Source organism: Branchiostoma belcheri, unplaced genomic scaffold (assembly GCF_001625305.1).
Source record: "Branchiostoma belcheri isolate BF01 breed outbred unplaced genomic scaffold, Haploidv18h27 scaffold50, whole genome shotgun sequence".
Taxonomy (NCBI): Eukaryota; Metazoa; Chordata; class Leptocardii; order Amphioxiformes; family Branchiostomatidae; genus Branchiostoma; species Branchiostoma belcheri.
Genome location: NW_017804132.1, coordinates 385045 through 403963, shown reverse-complemented (window position 1 = coordinate 403963; position 18919 = coordinate 385045). Strand labels below are relative to the sequence as shown.

General features: G+C 38.8%; 1 protein-coding gene across 1 annotated transcript in view; it reads right to left on the bottom strand.

Annotated features, from left to right (window-relative positions):
- LOC109480379 (neuronal acetylcholine receptor subunit alpha-10-like) overlaps positions 1–18919 on the bottom strand; it is a 31846-nt gene that overhangs the window by 9948 nt on the left and 2979 nt on the right. Inside the window, exon 2 of the mRNA XM_019782574.1 lies at positions 532–783. Coding sequence (XP_019638133.1) covers positions 532–604 — 73 coding nt within the window. The 5' untranslated portion in view covers positions 605–783. The remainder of the gene's footprint in view (positions 1–531; positions 784–18919) is intronic.

The window sequence follows — 18919 nt, the reverse complement described above, 5'->3', positions numbered from 1 at the left end:
AAAAACACTTCCAGGGGGATTTTGAAGGTCACCAAAAGCGAAAATATTTGCAGGAAATTTTAGATTACTGATGTCTTGTTTAGTATCTTTTAAAAACCTAAGGTTAAAAACCAGGGTTACGTATATTTCTACAATCGTCGAACGATCGTCAACTGATGATATTTCTGGGGAAGTCGTGCATTTCTCGTACAAAATCCAGCCGTCTTTTCCCACGTAAATACATGCATTATTTCAATCTGCATTATGTAAAATTAGGACGATACAAAAGTCAGTGGAGGTTCCCAAATGTAACGTCCAGCAATGTAATAGAAAGCTAGACACACAACAGTTATCATGTTTTACACTATAGTAGCTTATGGAGGAACCGAGTACTCCTTGTATGGGCTTTCCACAAATGTTAAAATGTGAGAAAATTGAAAAAAAATATCTTAAAAGATAGAAGTAAATTTAATCACGCGAATTTCAGTTAGAATATGCAATTTTCGGTGCAAAAAATGTTATAAAGTGACCCTTTGAAACAATTTAACTCACCTTCCGTGTCATTCAATCCAGAAACAGTGGTCAACAGTAGAGCTGCGAGCACATTGAACATCCAGGGATCCATTTTAGTAAGATGCAACCGTTCTCAGAGGGACGATGAACAGTTCTGCTATGTGTGGTCTCACATCACGTCATATGTATGACGTCCTCACTGCTGAGGTTTCAGTACTTGCAAATTCTCGGCTCACATCGATGTCTGTATGCTCCAAATTATTCCCACAGCAGCCACACAGCAGAATTCATCTGAAAAAGATCACCCAAAATATCAGGATTGAATACGTGACAACTCCAGTAGGGGCTCTGGGTAACAGATATTAAAGCATCATCCACCTGTCTCTAGGGATGCATAGTAAGGGTAATAAAACCCGCATATCAATTACGTTTTTATCGCGGTTAAAAGGTGAATAGGGTCATTCCGGTGTTCGTTCATAAAGCCACAGCAAGTAATTTTATGGATGACACCGGCACTTGCATTAGTTTTCGCCCGATTTTGGAAAAGAAAACAATATTTTTCCCTCTGACGTTGGTCAACATGCCAAAAATGGGCAAGTGTGTTGAAAATGCCTATCGGTACAGAGACCTTCAGACTCCAGCAAACCTGAGGCACAGTGGTTCGCGTTTAATCGCATGCAAATGGTGACACTGACATGTTCCATTGCATCCAACCCAACCCTGTATAGTAGCTACCCATGATGGTACGGCTAGCCGCTTTGTTAGAGTTTCTAGACTTCTTTACACATTTGCAAGGCTGCTGTCTTAACACATTTGCAAGGCAATACTGTTGAATATAAGAATAAGAGACCCGTTTGGTTGTCATGCATGTTCATTCACCTCAATTCATGCTTACTAAAGCTAACGTCTTAAAAATTTGAAAATGAAAGAATCTTGTTTTTTGCCTGCCTTGTTTTTTCGCCCTATCGCATTAGATTTGGAGTGTGCGGCCGGAGGATGTCATCCATAAAGTTTACTTAGTGTGGCCTACCTTGATCTTGAAAAAATTAACACATCGTCTTTTTTTAAACTACTGCTCTATCTTTTTCTTGATTTATAATTTATTACCGTGCGTTCGCCCACATGAGTCCATCGTATTTCGTCGCACGATTTTGATATTTCATTATGAAAAACTTAAACGTCAGCAAAGGGTCAAAGGTTGTCTGAAGTCGATATCGCCCCCCGTCCCGGTTGAGCGATGGTTGAAGCGACGTCACACGTGGGAAAAATCACGTGTCCACAGCATTTGGGTCAGATAGCTGAGGAAGACTGAGTGATTCAGTCGAAAATTTCTGGTGAGTTAAATTTTGAGTTGGAGGAAAGTTTAAGTTTTTCATAATGTAATTTATCAACTCAGATGAACTTTCATGCTGATATTGATATTTCGTACGATTGCGATAGTCGTATGCAGGTTATAACTGAACAATTGGCCAACAATGATCTAAGACAGCATTTTCGATATAAGTTAGCCGTTTTTGTATTCTAAGACTGTCCTACGAATTTTCCCAATTAGATGTCGTACAACGATCGTACCACGTACGTGATCGTGCCCTTAGATTGACCATAAATTACACTCCGGCATTATTGGAATAGGCAGGGGTGACTTCCAGTTACTAAAATGTATGCCACAAAAGCTCCAAATTACATATAAACTGTCAACAGAAGGTACTTAAGGGGGCCATTACTGCCTCGTAAAGTCATATAAAAGATGGTAGATTTAAAACATAAAGCCATTCTTCAGGCTTATAAGGGGCCCAGAGGGTTGTTGATTTGTCAATGGTTTGAGGCCCAGGAAACATTGCATATATGTATAGAAAACTCCAATTGCGTAAATTGCATCTCCAAACTCTTATCTTAAAACTACAAAGCTTTATTTATCAAATTACAAAATCTTGGGCTACAGAAAATGTAACATTTTAGAAAACAATTAAACAGGCGGAAAAGGTAAAGTTTTCGTGAATAACGGCCTCTTTAGAAACGACTACATGAAACATGTCATCCTTAATAAGTCCCCTCACAAACTCAGAACCTTCCCCCAACCACCGTCCAACCAACGTTGGCTGAAGTTCGGGAGCAGTCTGACCAGATTTAAAATCACGCCTACTTTTTCTCGGGTCCAACTTGAGTCTCTGTTCACCTTCTGCCGAACACTAACAAACCACTAGCCCTGGTAAAACCTTCCCTCCACACCCAAGTGTTTTAAATGTTTTAAAACATTATAAGGCTATGTGTGTCAAATGCTGTATAAACGTGAACCCTACAATATCATGTAGAGTGCCTTTCAACATACGTCAACAGGACGTGCTTAAGGTCGAAGGACATGCTCTTACCCTTTTTGTACGTGCCACTTAAACGACAATGATAGGGCGTCTGGCACAGGAAAGTATTACATACGCATTACCAGCATAAAACCGTTCAGTGTAGATAGAATCTGGTGCGCTAGACACGGCAATAGTACATAGTACACACCCCAGTAATTGCAGAGGCATAACGCTTACGCTACAGCGCCTTCCAATACTCTCGGCTCTGAGCCTAATCCTGTCTAATGAAAGCCAGATGAATCTCAGGCATGTCTCACCGAGTAGAAACCCGTACCCGCACTATAATTAACGGGTAAGGCGCGAAGGTGACCGGAATATATTACCTGCCCATCGCTTCCTATTGCACATGCTGTAAGGTACATGTTGTAACAGTGGGGGGTTTATAGGCGCTACCAACAGATCCGGCAAATGGGTCTAGACCTTTTAGCGGAGCGGTTAGAGCGTCTGGTTATGAAGCTCTGGTGCCCGGGAGGTCGTGGGTTCGAACCCCGGCCCGGGACCAGTGGGGTTTTTACTGTCTCCTCCTGTTTCTTACAGTAGTTCCAACACCGGGAATCGAACCCGGGCCTTGGCGGTGAGAGCGCCAAATCCTTCTAACCGCTCCGCTAAAAGGTCTAGACCCATTTGCCGGATCTGTTGGTAGCGCCTATAAACCCCCCACTGTTACAATGTAAAGCCCATGGAACACATAGCTGAACAGCCTTGCGAAAACTAGCCAGACTCCCCCAACTATGGTTAGGGGTAGACTTGAATTTAACTTAGCTGGGATCCACAATTTAAATGCATGTCGCCTACTGCTCGGCTGCGCCATTCAAATGTTTACAACATTCGGGTTTTGACGGGAAGTTTAGCAATGGCTGACTGGTGGTAGGCATTAAATTTTGTCTCAAATTTATCTCTATTGCAATACGTATGGAGATGTAGGCGTGACCTAAATACAATTCAGACTGTACTCCCGAACTTCAGCCAACGTTATCGGTTCGTGTTCGGATGAAAATGTGAATATGTGGCAAGGGCTTAAGCTTAATACAAGTTAAATTATCATGGGGGTGGGGTGTTTTTAAGTCCTAAAAGTATTGTTTAATTTTCACTTTCATGAACAATTACAAGCAATCGGGCATTTTTAGTCCCCCGTTAAGTACACAATCCTCGGCTTCATGAATGCCACTTCTCTGTCTCTAATTCCTGTCAGATTCTGAAACCTTCACTTTCTGCCATCCTGCCTGTCAATCCCCTTAGCCACCTGCTGTCAACCAATATTATATATATAGAAAGTTTGGACAATAAATCATATAGATAAAGCCACCCAAAACAGTACTATGGAAGTAATTATTTTTTTTTATTTTCTGAATATTTACCATATTTGTGAATAATTGACATAACAGCTGACTATCACCTCTTCAAGATGTCAAACCTGAGACCAGACTGTAAGCAGTAAGTTTGCACCACTCACACCGGGAAGGACCTCTTCTCGATAATGAGTAAACATGTTAAATATTTCGTTATTAATTGCCAAAAACAGTATAATTTTAGTTAAAATTTCGAACTTGTTTCCGACACAACGAGTACAGAGAGAGATAAAAATTCACGGAATACTGTGGCCTTCATCAGAATGATTAATGACCAATCACCTCCGAGCGTAATCTCGCGAGACTAACGGTTACAGACACGTGACCTTATTCACACGAGACTTTACGGATACGTGACGTCAGCAATGTATTAAACGTGTCAGGGAGTTTATATCGTACAATTTTAAATTAAAATTAAAAAGCACTAAAGCGAAGCCTTCAGCTTGAAAGCTCAGTAGTGCTTCTGGACGTCTAAGGCAAATTGCGTCTACCAGTTTTCACGCCTACAAAATTCCCGCAGCTAAAATTGTGTTTATTGAGAAACGAAGTTCTGGTAGATGTAATGTTTAATGCATGGGATACGGCTGGGAAACACAATCAGTCAGACTGGAACGGATGACTTTTTTCTACAGTATTCGCTTCAGTAGTTGCCTTACTTGATACATCAGAAGATTAATTACACATTGTTGTTAAAACGGGAACACACGTAAGCAGTGCATCAGCTTCTGCTGACAAAGCTGAAATGTTCGACAGGGTAACGTGTCTTAAAGGGAATTTAATATTTGCATCAATAATTTCATCTTTCATGACACGTAGGAGTCGATAACTGGTTGACCTGTTTTAGAGATTTTTGTGTTCCATATTTATGACAGTTTTCAGCTCTGAGATAATTGAAACTAATGACCGAACATCTGCACGCCGCAGAACGTAATGACAAAATGGGCAAATTTGCAACAAGGAAATCTTCATCTGAGGTACATTTTAGAATGACCTTTAGAACAACGCGATTGGGGGGCAACAATTACCAAAGGGCCTGTAGTCAGTCAAATCACCGTCATCTAGTGAGACTGTTCTGCATGAAAATTATGGGGCATGGTCGAGAGGTAAAAACAGCATTTTCACCCATTTTTATATTCACAGCAGGTAACAAGAAGAACGGCTATATAGAGTACTACTAGAATGGTTAAAATGTACAGACTAATGATATGGGCAAATTTTCAAACTGGGGCCCATTTCGGCTATTGCCATTAACAAAAAAAAACAAGTCATACCAGGAATATACAGATCCTGCTAAAGTTTTTTTCCGTTTTGTTGTCTTTAAAATCACATTTTTCGTTCTCGTAAACTGTCCGGTAGACAGGTTCGGAATTGTAACCTGAGCATAAGTCACATTTGTCGTAACTCGTCGTATAATCCGGTATGGTTATGTCCTATACGCGTATGGTTTTCAAGTAAACCAAAGACCAAATGATTAAAAACAGCTTTTTTCGTACGAAGTTATTTATAGCTGGTTTTTATACGGCACATGCACAACTATTGCAAGGCTCCCTTTCGCGTTCGTACGGTACGACTATGGTGTGGTGAACGTGGACGTGGCCTGACTTTTAGTCAGATTCCGGTACCAATATCACTGGTCACCGGTACATCTGGTATCATTCAAAGGACTGTTGTCAATGTACTCAGAAGTAACTTTCACAATCTCTTAGGAGACAATTTGTCTGGATGAAAACTCACTTATCACTTTGTCTAGAGAGTAGCATTAGCGATTTGTCAGCGAAGGATTAAAAGGAAAGCCTAGACATCAATCAGCCATCATCAAGAGAGACAGTAGGTAGATAGAGAATCCTCAGTGGCATTTTGATGGAATCCATGTGTTAAATATTTGTCACACAGAAATCAAACAAACCCATTATTTTGGACTAAGAGTTTTCGGACAACATTTCTACGACCGATGTATCTTTTGATTTCACTGCAGCAGTTTTAGGTGTAAGAGTATCCAAAGCCGAGTGGATTTTAGATGCACATGAGCAATGGAGCTCCTAGCTCTAAACTTTGAAAGTCGTATTCATGCTATGTACGAACATTTGCAGCTTCACACATGATTTGCAAATCATGACAGTGCTTTCTAGGATAGATATAAGAGTTTTCAACGATTGCTACCTATGTCCCATGCATGTTTCCCATGTTCACGTACATACAATTATCACTCCTGCACGCGAACCTCCAAGTGAACTTTTTTTTATATTGCCTAACCCGTCTCCTGAAAATCAAAGTAAGCCACAGCCTTGAAGAAGAAGAAGCGAGGTTTTAATGGCTTGTATGGCTGCTTCCGCTCGTAACCCATGTGAGTAGAAGGTCCACACGGATCACCATTAGTGGTTCCTGCACAAGACCTTACACCGATGATGGATAGAAGAGTTGCCCCCAACTGCCCCGCTCCATCAGCTAAAACCTCCTCCACTGACGAGACACCTCATTCCACCCCATTCAGCCGTCTGTCAATCTCCTCTAACTCAATCGAAGGAAGAACCCATGACGTCTGTGTGTGCATTATGGAATAGCTCAATGCGATTGAAGAACTTAAGGGTGAAGTTATTGCTGAAAAGTTTTATCCAGTAGGAAAACGTTGTATAAGAGAACAGCAAACTCCTACGTGACGGTTAAAACACACGTGACAGCCTTTAGCGTACATTCAAAAACATGCACAGAATACTAAAAAAGCAACAAAAATATAAGTCCATAGTTATTCGCTGTTAATTTTTTATTTTATTTTTTTTTATTCACATGGATTTTTGAGCATTGGATAGGAAGCACTTGTTGTGCTTATGTAAATCCGCTGCTCATAAAACATAATACAAATGTAAACATAAAGATGACATAAAGTATAGCATTAACATAAAATGAAAGTGGCTGGTGCACCAATACCTAGCATAACATTATTGAGATTGGTCAAATCTTCCAGAGTGGTGGATATAGTTAAACACAATATCAAAGATACGGCAGTTGGTAGGGTAAGGGAGGCTGGGGCTACCTGTAAGAAGTAAAGTACATAATGTGGCGTCATTTACGTTGAGTGGGTCGGAAGGAAGTATGTTTTCAAGATGAAGGCAAGATATGGATAACAACATTTTGGTCCTTTCAGTATTATAACTGTTAATTTATAACATAGATTAGTTATCATTAAGTTAAAAAAAGTTATCCATACAGCTATATAATATGTCTACTAGCTGGTCTAACTTAAAGTCCGGTCGTAGAAATGTTGTCCGAATAGGCGATCTCGCGACAAATAATTCTTAGTCCGGACGCCCAAATAATGGGTTTGTTTTCTTTCCGTGCGACAGATAGTTAACATGTGGATTCCATCAAAATACCATTGAGGATTCTCTGTCTCTCTACAGTCTCTCTTGATGATGTCTGATTGATGTCTAGGCTTTCCTTTTAATCCTTCGCTGACAAATCGCTAATGCTACTCTCTAGACAAAGTGATAAGTGAGTTTTCATCCAGACAAATTGTCTCCTTTGATAATTGGATCATCAGAAGGACGAAGGATCCACGCCAATCAAATTCTAACTTTTGGCAAATTTGTCATAATTGCTACCAGGTAATCGTTGGAATTGGTCCCAGCTTAGGAGGATTTAAACTGCATCATCCATCAAATGATTTTGCTGTAACGACAGTCCGGAAATTCACGGGATGACATTTTCTGGCGTTAGTAGGCCTCTGGAGACTTAAGAATGATACAGAATTAAAGATAATGGGCAGTACGTTATCTTTAGTAATGGCTGGTCATAGCCATTGTAGGTCATTCAATAATTTTAACTTTGCCGTGTTTCCAAGCAGATTTTGCCAAATCTAACAGTAACAAGCCATTTGCAATTCGTGACTTCACGACTACTACAGCCCAGAAATGCAATTTTTTTCAATCATACATACGACTATTGTACGAATTACTAGCTTAGGCTATAATGACACTTCCTTGCATTTAAGCTGCCTCGTAGACATTGTTTTTGTTTTACAAATAAGACACACACACATTTTTGTTGCCTTGTGAATTACGATTTTACTGGTGATAGGATGGTGGTTTATTAGACAATAACCACAAAAATATATTAGAAATGATTTTGATGATGATTCAGTAGGCAATAGACAAATAGTTCTCAAACGTCTTCGATCCTGATTAAAAGATAAGAAGAATGTAGCCTAGTTAACCACGTCCTATGAGACACAGCCAGACCATCGGTAGGCTGTTCGTGTCTCATCGGTACTAAATAGTTTACCACTGCCGACATGATTCAGAGCATTCCGGCGATTTTTAATAATTACTGGGACAGGGTCTACTTACACAGCGACTTTAATGAAACACAGGCCAGATTTACGTTCTTATGGTAACAAGCTAAGGTTAAATCTTCTGCCGAAAGCAAAATAAACCACGGTCATCCTGTAGCTGTCTTTTAAAATTACGATGGTACGCATACATTTATCTTCTACAGTTGTCCAATGGCGACAGCTTACATTTGGAAAGATTCACTACATAGTGTGGACAAAACGGGAACAAATGTAATGCTTAAACATGCTTGCGTGACCGAAAAATATTAAATTGACAATGTATGCAAATAGACTCATAATAATTTTTTGAAGCTTCTGTGTTTGATGTATTTGATGTCATGCCTTTTGTTCCTGAAAACTACCCTGCCTGGCCCCGGAGTCGGAATTGTGCCTGAAGCATTTATAGACAGTTGTTGCTACCAGCTTCTGCTGACAAAGCTAAAACCTTCGACAGGGTAACATGTCTTCAAGGGAATCAGATAAATTTGCATCAATTACTTTATTTTACACATAGTATTCAATAACTGATTGACCTGTTTTACTTTTTTGTATTCGATTTTATAACAGTTTTTGTCACAAGCATAATTGAAACTAATGACAAGCCTTATTGGTGACAAATGTGTAGCTCATGATTTTATCAGCAAAACGTTTAATATTGCTTACTTCATCATCCAAGAAAAATCAGCCCGACTGTTGAACAAAACGTTTTAAAAGGTATATCAAAAACACATGTATCTAGATTGAAAGCAATCAGAAGCCATTTTAATGAATCAGTAAAGAACAAGCATGTTATCCTTCTATGTGATACCAGAGGCAATCTGTCCCTAAAGATCCCTTAAACAGCATAAAAGACGCGTTTAAAATTGTGTTTATCCTTCTTTGGAATATCATTGAGAATCTGTCCTCATAAAAGTGCCTTAAACATCATAAAAAGAAACATTTAAAAGTTCTATAAGTATTTTCTTGTAGGAAACTAAGATATTAGTCAGATGCCTAACTGCCTCCTCGCCACATGTGCACTACATTAAACAGACTCTAGATGTTCAACCTCCGAACCATAACGACTTTACCTCAAGTCGACTCTTAATCAAACGTGCTTCGGGATTGGTTGAAAGCTTTTAGTGTTCCCGCAATGGCGATAGCTATCTCGAAGAGCCATTTTCTTTACAATGTACTCGCCAGATATGGGCCACTACTTAGCGTTTGCTCCTACAGGGGAGGCATCATATACTGATGGAGTTACCAGGTTGAAAACTGCCTTGGAGAATCGGTACAAAAAGGTCATCATGTAATGATGGAAGTGGGCACTTAAGTGTCATTACTGAGGTCAAATCGAAGCTGCAATTAGAAGACACCGAGCTCGTCTGAAGCAATGAGGTGTTTCTATGGTCGTTGCATCGTTAAGGTGATGAGCATTGGAGAACTTTGTTGTATGACAATTGCACACTAGTATATATGGCAACAACTATTGAACATACTGTAACATACTGTAACAAAATTCCATGTTTGCTAGTGCCAACACAAAACGAAAATGCCTCTCTCAGTGAGGATTTTCACGTGGCTTCTTTTCTGAAGTGTGACGTCAACACCCGGTCAAATGTATCTGGTAAACGATGTCAGCCCCCGTCGTGGTTGAACATACAGTAGTACAAAAAAGGAGGTATAGGCTATACCTTTACATTGTATCCACTAAAAAATAATGGTTATTGTAACTGTTTATTATAATTAATATGCATATTGTTGTCATTTATTCCCATCGCTTTTGATGTTATAGACGATGTAATAAAAGTCTACTGTATGTTTTGAACAAGAGAAATAACTAATAAGTGCTTATTGTAGTATCTCCCCTGACAAATCATTTCTAACGATTTCTCTCTGACGAAGATGTGATTCTGTAATCAAAAATGACACGCTAAAGAAATGATCTTGTTTATTGCGTTTTATCTAATTTATCTCGTTGTCTCCTCGAATTCCTTGATAAATTGCAAACCGTACAGTAAATGTCCAAAAGGCAAGTAAAAGTAGTCATTCAGATAATTACATGTGAGAAACATAATTTATGGCCAACGAAAATAATAATTTCACGGAGAATATGCTTAAGAATATGCTTAATGAGATTCTGGTCTTTCAAATAAGTAATAAAGATTCGACCGAACTCCAAGCAGCTTTTTGGGAACCTCTTTGCTGCATACATATTACATTTGGAGAAAAGAATATTGATCATTCTGACATTATAATCGACAGTTAAACCAATTGGCAATTCGTGGTTTGCCAAAAGGCTTAAAAATTTACATCTAAATGTTTTAATGTATTTTGGAGGCTAAAGGATGGGTCTATTGCGTGTACCACATGCGAAAGTCAACAAATTTGTGCCTCTTTCCTCTACAGTATTGAACAGGTGATTTTGGCATGTGTGTCACGAATCTGTCTGAGCAGGTTGACCTATAAACCGTTCCTAGACTCTCTGTGGTCAGTAAGACTCACGGGATTCAGCCCCTAACGTTACCCCTCTGAGATCACGTGTAACTGTAGCATTTCTATACACGTATGTATGTAATTAGCAGTCTAATCTCCTGCTCGTGTGTTACAAGCTCCTGGAGGATTATCTTAATAGCGACGGCTTCCATAACGTTGTGTTGGGACTTATCTTCTCATTATAGCGTTCTCACGGGTAGATTCTTCATAACGATATAATTGGCAGACTTGAGCGAAACCAACGATGTCATTATGATAGATCAATGATGCTTTGTTTGGGTAGACTTCTGTGATGAGTTTCCTGTGGTCATGTTTGATTGAAGTAAATAAGACCATAATCTCATACATAAGTATACATGTCTTTCGAAATAGCTTAAAAGTAGGTCTTTTTTTTTAATGTCTACAATGGACGTACAATGCAAGTTAATTTTATTTCCAACAACCAAACACTAGTTGCGGAAGGTAAAACAAGGAAAGATGCTAGTTGCGGAAACAATTTTTGACAGTTTTAGCCTAAAAAAACGAATTGACATCATATTACGTCTTAATGAAATCAAAGTTGATGTTATGATTTGATTTTACTACAAAAAATTGATTTGCCCTAGTGGTTGTTGAGTTACAGGGCGGGCCTTAAAAGCTACCACCACCACCCACCACCCCGTCTAAGCAAAATCAAAATAACCCGGTCTAAATAGTGTTCATTTTCTTCTGCGGTTCTAAGTATATTCAAGTCATGAAATGTTTCATAAAAATCTCCATTCTGGGCCCTTTGTTACGCCCAAGGTGCAAAACTTGACACGAACATAATAACATGACACGAACTTGGCAGCGTGAAACCAGCCTGAGTCATTCGTTAATTTCGATCAAATCACTTCGACATAAAGCAATCTTCTTTAACCCCTCCTCAGCCGACATATCCTGCGGATGATCAGCTTCTTATTCCGCCCAAATTGGAAATGAGACATCTAGTCTTGTAGTCTGCAAGAAAGTAGTTTTCAAAGCCAACGTAGGTAAAACTTTCCATGCACAGCTATACCAATAAGAGTACAAACGATGACAATTTAAAGGCAACACTGGTGAAACTTACCGGCATTTCACCAATTACAGTATAAAACTTCTCCTTTCACTCCTTTCGATTTTAAATGAGACCTTTATGAGTGTGGCATAAAGATAGTTACAAAGCATAAGTAGCGCAATGTTTCCTTGTGCAATTAAATCTTACTTAACACTATACAACTTTACAACTTTACAATATGCAAGTGGTAAAGAGTAAAGAATTGTACCAATTACTGTACATCAAAAAAGTTATAATGTCTTCCGCCTGTTCTCCGCGATAATGATGACACCCAGGAATATATTGCAAAGTACCACGTTTGCTTGTGTAAAAGGTACCAATTTATTATACTATGCGTAAAATATATAGGGATTGCAACAATTACAGTATAAAGGTTCTTATGTTTTTCTCGCCTGTTCTTCGCGATAATGATGACACCCGGGGAGACCGTTGCAAATTTGGGATATGGTGCTGACGACACAAACCTTCCATTTCAAAAATAATGGTTATTTAGCAGTTTATGCATTTTTCCACAAAAGACACCCTGGGGTCCTTTCTAAATTAAAGTTTTCAGACATACAGTCATGGGAAGTATTTTGGAACCGCAATGTATGATCATGGGGAAATATGGTTTAGTGGATTATTACACATACGAGTGTAGAACGTTACTCACTTCTGTATTGCACCATATTTAACATGTTTTTTGTACCTCTGTTACACATTACACATTCCTGGCTATCTTGGACATGTTCAATTTACTCTACCACCAGGGAACTTTCGGGTCACAACCCTGTCCATCAGCAGAAACCAAATCTCCGCCCAGTCACTTGCCATTCTTGCTGCGCCACAGAAAACAGTTAGCCTCTTCCAGGCTTCAGACGCGGCAGAAAAGAGAACACTCGTCAAAATAGATAGATTATACCGGGGTAGTTTGCAGCTCTTGAAAGTAGACTTGTCGAGGACAAACTCCTCTAGCATAACATGTCTATTTGGCCAATTTCTACTCTTACAGCCGCTTCAAGAATCCTGGTAGAGGCTGCAACACAATGCTTCCATCTCAGAATGGAAGTAATAAACCCTACCGTAAACGACTTAAGACACGTAAGAAACCATAATTCTCACAGATTGCCTATCACCCAAGCGTGTATTATGGGAGGGATTATAACTGATGCACCTCTGAGGAAATCATGTCCTGTAAGTCGACTGTAGAAGCATCCAACCCAATTGCAGTTTAACCTGGATGAGGTGATAAAGTAGGCATGGAATTGTGTTTTATTCCAGCCCAAGCTTTAATAAGAATGAAAATCTCGGCATTATGTACAATAATAAACATTCTCCTTGGAATCATGATAAGCTACTAACGTCAATATGAAGTCATCATGAGTATTTAGATTACACGGCGGCATAATAAGGTGCCCATTTTTCAAAAAAACGCCTTATTGCTATGTGGTTGATATTGAATCTAGTTAACTTTGACATACACATTATGTTTGTCAATTCAAGTATGAATTCTATTTTGCCTTTTACGTTCTGAAATTGCCTTCATATCGGGTGGTTAGGCCACAGCAAGTAATTTTTTATTACTGACTTTAGCGCGCGCATTCATGTTGAAAAAAATGCTGCCTTTTGACAGTGGTCAACATACCAAAAATGTGCAAAAATGCCTGTTGCCATTCCAGAACATTGATGGTAGATAAATACAAAAAGAGGAGACAAAGCAATGTTTTTTCGCCCTATAGCATTAGATTTGGAGTATGCGGAGGATGTCATCCATGAAATTTACTTGCTGTAGCCTTATGGAGTTTATACCAACCCACCATGCATGTCAAGTCGTGGGCTTAACGACAGCAGAGCGCGATATCAGTCTATGCATAATTGTATTTCCTCTATAGGGTAGTGTTTCACGTAAAGATAAAAGTCAAGGCCATGATTACAGAAGCACTTCTGACGCCGTAAACCTGACTTATGCAGAACATAAAGTATCTGACACATCATCGGTAGAGATCCGATTCTGAATTATAAATTTGAAAAAAAGGTGCCAATGACAATGTCATCTTGTCATCGGGGTTGTTAACTTAGAAGAAACTGGAGGTGCGTAGAAAAAAAATATTAAGCCCCTGCTACACTGTTAGCTAAGAAACTGGTGGTTCTGGGTTCGAATTTCTTTCAAGCTGCAGAGCTTAGCCCTTTGGGAAGGCACTTTACACATATTTCCATACTCGACTCAACTAAAAATGAGAGGAGAACGTAGCTTCGGTTACGGTGTTCTCTTGGATGAGACGTAAAGTCGGAGGTCTCGTGTTTAAGGAGAACCACACACTAAAGAACGGAAAAGATTCCAGCTCACTTTATTCCATAAAAGTAGGGTCACTGAAGGGCCAGGTCTGAGTGCTTTAAACATAACATTTTTACATTTATTTAAAAAGAAACTACGTTGACTTCTTCATACAAGTAAATCGGAAATATGGCATCCTCCTATATTATTTACATCCCCAATACAAACGTAAATCAATACCGTGCTTACCTGTGATTGGAGACAAGTAATGTATATTAATATTCCATTAGCAGATTGTCAATGTCTATTGTATTCTCATGTTTGATTTATGTATTTGCTAACAGCCTGGAAATTTAAAAAAAACGATCATAAAAATGATTAAAATTTGGAGGACATTGAAATCATTCCTCTTACGTAATATATTAAAAATATGCTTATGTTAACGGACAGTAGCAATATGATATTAACTCTGACATTAAAATATTATTATATTATAATGTTCTCAATCATATCGTAGATCTAAATGGGTAAGTCAAGTAAGTCAAGTCAAATGGGAATCCAATCCAGTACAGGGGTAGTGCGGTGGGAGTATAGCACTTGAATGGACGGTATTGTATTGTATGATATATAAAAGCTACAGTTGGCATATATCCAGCGCCATGCAACTCTCAACACGTACTGAACACGTATTGATGAGCCAAAACATTGTAGAACACATGTTGCAACAGCATCGGGGGCATTCAGGATCGTGGAATGTTGCCAGAGAAAAAGGTTGACAGAAGGCAACCTCATCAAACTCATGTTACCTTCTACCTTATTACTCAATTGTGGTCACGCTTGTGGCTTAGGCAGTTGATATCTTCTGTTGATACCAGATGCTGGCACTTGGTTTCTTATTAACGCAACAATGGGAAGCCACAATAGCGTTAATGGACGCAATTAGATATAGAAGTCCCAATACTACGTAAGTGTTAACGGGCCTAAATTTCCCCTCCTAGCTCTGATTGGCGGATGTTTTTCCGCCAATGAGATATAGGAGGTTACTATGTAATCTTTTCTTTCAAATATCTCTGTTAGCATTTAATATAACATTTTAATGTCTTGGGGTGGTGGGACTACGGCGCACAGATATGTCAACTTTAAATGTTAATTGTACCTTTTTGTTGTGTGGCGCTGTTAATATAAGTTGTTGACTTGAGTGCAGCGCCACACTGTCCTTGTTATGTTTTTATGTTTTGATGAATAAAAAAAATAGCGTTAAGGTATTGACTAAAGAGACTCTTCTTACACAACCAAGAGGTTTATTCAGCCGGCGTTTTGTGAAACTATTCACGGAAGCGCCAATGTATGCTAGACTTTTAATTAAAAAGTCTAACTAATCTCCTAGTTTTCTATTACTACAGCATATTTTTACCAAAGATAGAACATACAAAACACTAAATCAGCATTGCATTTAAAAGCAGAACCCTTGATTCGTTGATATAAAGATAAATAAGATCAATAGAATTTTCTTGCAGAACGATTTGCAGACGAGACATGTTTTATCCTGAAAATATTGTTGGCATTATCTTAAATAAAATTAACCGTATATCAATGCATTTTAACGAGTACGGTAAAAGGAGCTCGTAATAGGTACACATCGATGTGCAGAGACATCATTCCAGCAAGGGGAGCTGTCGATAAAACCTATCAAGCGGCCAGGCTCAAAACAGCTGCGGTCATTTAAAAGATAGATGGAAGTTATCGGAAAAACAGGGCCTGGATGAAGAGAGGCCCTGTATGGGTTATTACGGTTTTTGGGTCATGATTTACCTATTTTGGTTGGGCCAGTACATGGGCCATCCCTGCCCCCAGATATAATCAGGACTCCAAGTGCGGACATGTAAATAGAGTTTAAGCACAATTTCGTTTTTTTTTTCTTTTTTTGCACTTTTTTGTACTTTGTTCTTTTCAGCACCATCACCCCACCGACCGCACTTAGCCGTGCACCCAGCACCCTGGTCGTGATGCCCCAGTGAGGGTTTTGACCAGTATTACATAGAAATTGGTATAACAAAATATGCAGACATCGTCGCAAATCTTGGACTATGATACATACGGTGCAATCATTTTCTGTGTGTTCTTTGATCATGTTATTGACGAGGACGATGACGCGTTTATTGCATAATAAATGTTGCATAAAGTATTGTATAACAAAAAATGCAGACATCGTCGCAATTCTTGGACTATGATACATACGGTGCAATCATTTTATATGTGTTCTTTGATCATCTTATTGATGATGACGATGACGCGTTTATTGCAATTTTCTTTTAGATGCACACACTAAAAAATGTAAATACATTGAATGAAAACAACGGCAGCGTGCAACATGTGACTACTCTACATGACCCTGTAATTACAAAAGGTTTGAATTAAAGAGAGCAAAAAAAATAGCGTATGATTCAATGCATGCAAATAGGTCGTTGTAACCCTAAATACGTAAAAACTCCTGGGCCTTGCCATGGACTCTTCGTATTCTGCAATGGTCCTACATATTTGCAATGTTAGAAATGTGCTGACAAGCCCCTTTTCGCCTCTACATCTTTATAAAAACCTTAACATCATCATGATACCATTCATCCATGGTCTAAACCTCACAGATTATGCGTGAAACCAAAAATGATGCCCCATTAGCTTTCATGTTCTGCAAAGTGTGAAGCACTATTTCAGCTATTGCTAATGGTACCCAAGGGTGATGTTATAGCGTGACATTCCTTTCCACAAATGTGTGAGGTCTAACCTCTAATTTTCCTCACAGCGGTCTACACGTTTCGTTTCAGTTCTGGCAGTTTACTGGTAACAGGGCTCGAAATTCCGTGTGCACATGCAGTCTCATGCACACAGATGGTAGCTGTACAAGCATTTTTCAACCGTGAATGTACCGGTGCAGTCATATTTCTAAGTAGGTTTCGTAATTAAAGGCACTATAATGATCTAACAAAGTGCGTGTTTGTAGCATATTTTCCCAAAATATTTGAAACAAAACTAAATAAATTGTTATAAAATATATACAGATTTTTATATTTAGCTACAGATTCCATAAAAGCAGCAAGGTTTGTTATAAGGTTTTGTTGGCATTATGATCTATCTTATTCTTTTACCCATTCAACTTTTTCAGTCTTAGTTATTACGCAAAATTCTAAATTCTTGCACCATGTGAAGTTCTAAAGATGGATTTCGAGCTTCGTGTTACCATGCATCACCAAGTCATGCTTTTGAGGATGTTTCTCGTGTCAATGTTATTCCCTGGTGTTGCCATTACAGAAGGCGGATTTTCCACGAGGCCCATAAACTCCTGCTGATTGATGTGCATTTTCATATTCTACATGTCACAGGTCCTGTCGACCGTTACGTAGGGGAGGTTATGAATACATCTACATGTAAGCCTACTAGATACGCTTCGTTGCATTCTCAAGGTAAACCAAAGAGAATTTTATAATTTGATACCATTGCTATCATGCCTTATAATAACACTATATTTTTTTCAAATCTGAGGGGGAGGAAAAAATACAATCAAAATTGATCTCTTTTTTATGCCATTTATGCAAATATAATAAAGGCAATTACTTATTTGTAAGTACTTCTCTCTCACACACACTCTCTGCTCTATATATGTGTTCGTGTATGTCTGTGCAATGTTGACCACTATTGAAGGTAGCGATCTAATATGTACTAATGCACATCAATGTATATTAAAAATATTGACTGAAACATCCTCCAATAACAATATAAAGGTAGATGCCACAAAGATTTTACGCTTATTCCTTAAATACCCGAGGGATTGTCTATCGCAATTGCTCTTGCAGCAGAGGGCTAAATAAAAATAACCGATTGATAAACCGGTTAGTGATTGCAAAGTTGATCAATATTTGGAGAATCCTCTCAACGAGAAAGCTATTATAACGTCAAACCCATTAGTATTACAGCAAGGCTGAGTCAAAATCTTTTTTTTTTCATACATGCAATGGTGCTATCTTACGTGTCAGCTGAAAATTGCCTTAACCATTTTTACCTGCAATACTCAGAACGTCGAAATTACGCATGATATTAACTGTTCAGAAACCATCGTCATTATTCCGTACACAATTCAAAGGCGATGGCATTCAACTCAGCTAATTAAAAAATACACAAACACGTACATCTATATACATGTATACATGTATGAAATACCTGCACATCTCCAATTTTACCTGCACTAACCTGCATATACCCAGTACATGGACCAGTGCAGGTTAGGTGCAGGTAGACATCAGAAATATCTGCACAGTTCCAATTTTACCTGCACTAACCTGCATATACCCAGTACATGGACCAGTGCAGGTTAGGTGCAGGTAGACATCAGAAATACCTGCACAGTTCCAATTTTACCTGCACTAACCTGCATATACCCAGTACATGGACCAGTACAGGTTAGGTGCAGGTAGACATCAGAAATATCTGCACAGCTCTAACTTTACCCGTTCTTTAGTGCATATGCACCCAGCATTTTGAGCCCTGCAAGTTGTAACACCCAACCCTCTGTGCATCACATCCACTTGTGTGACA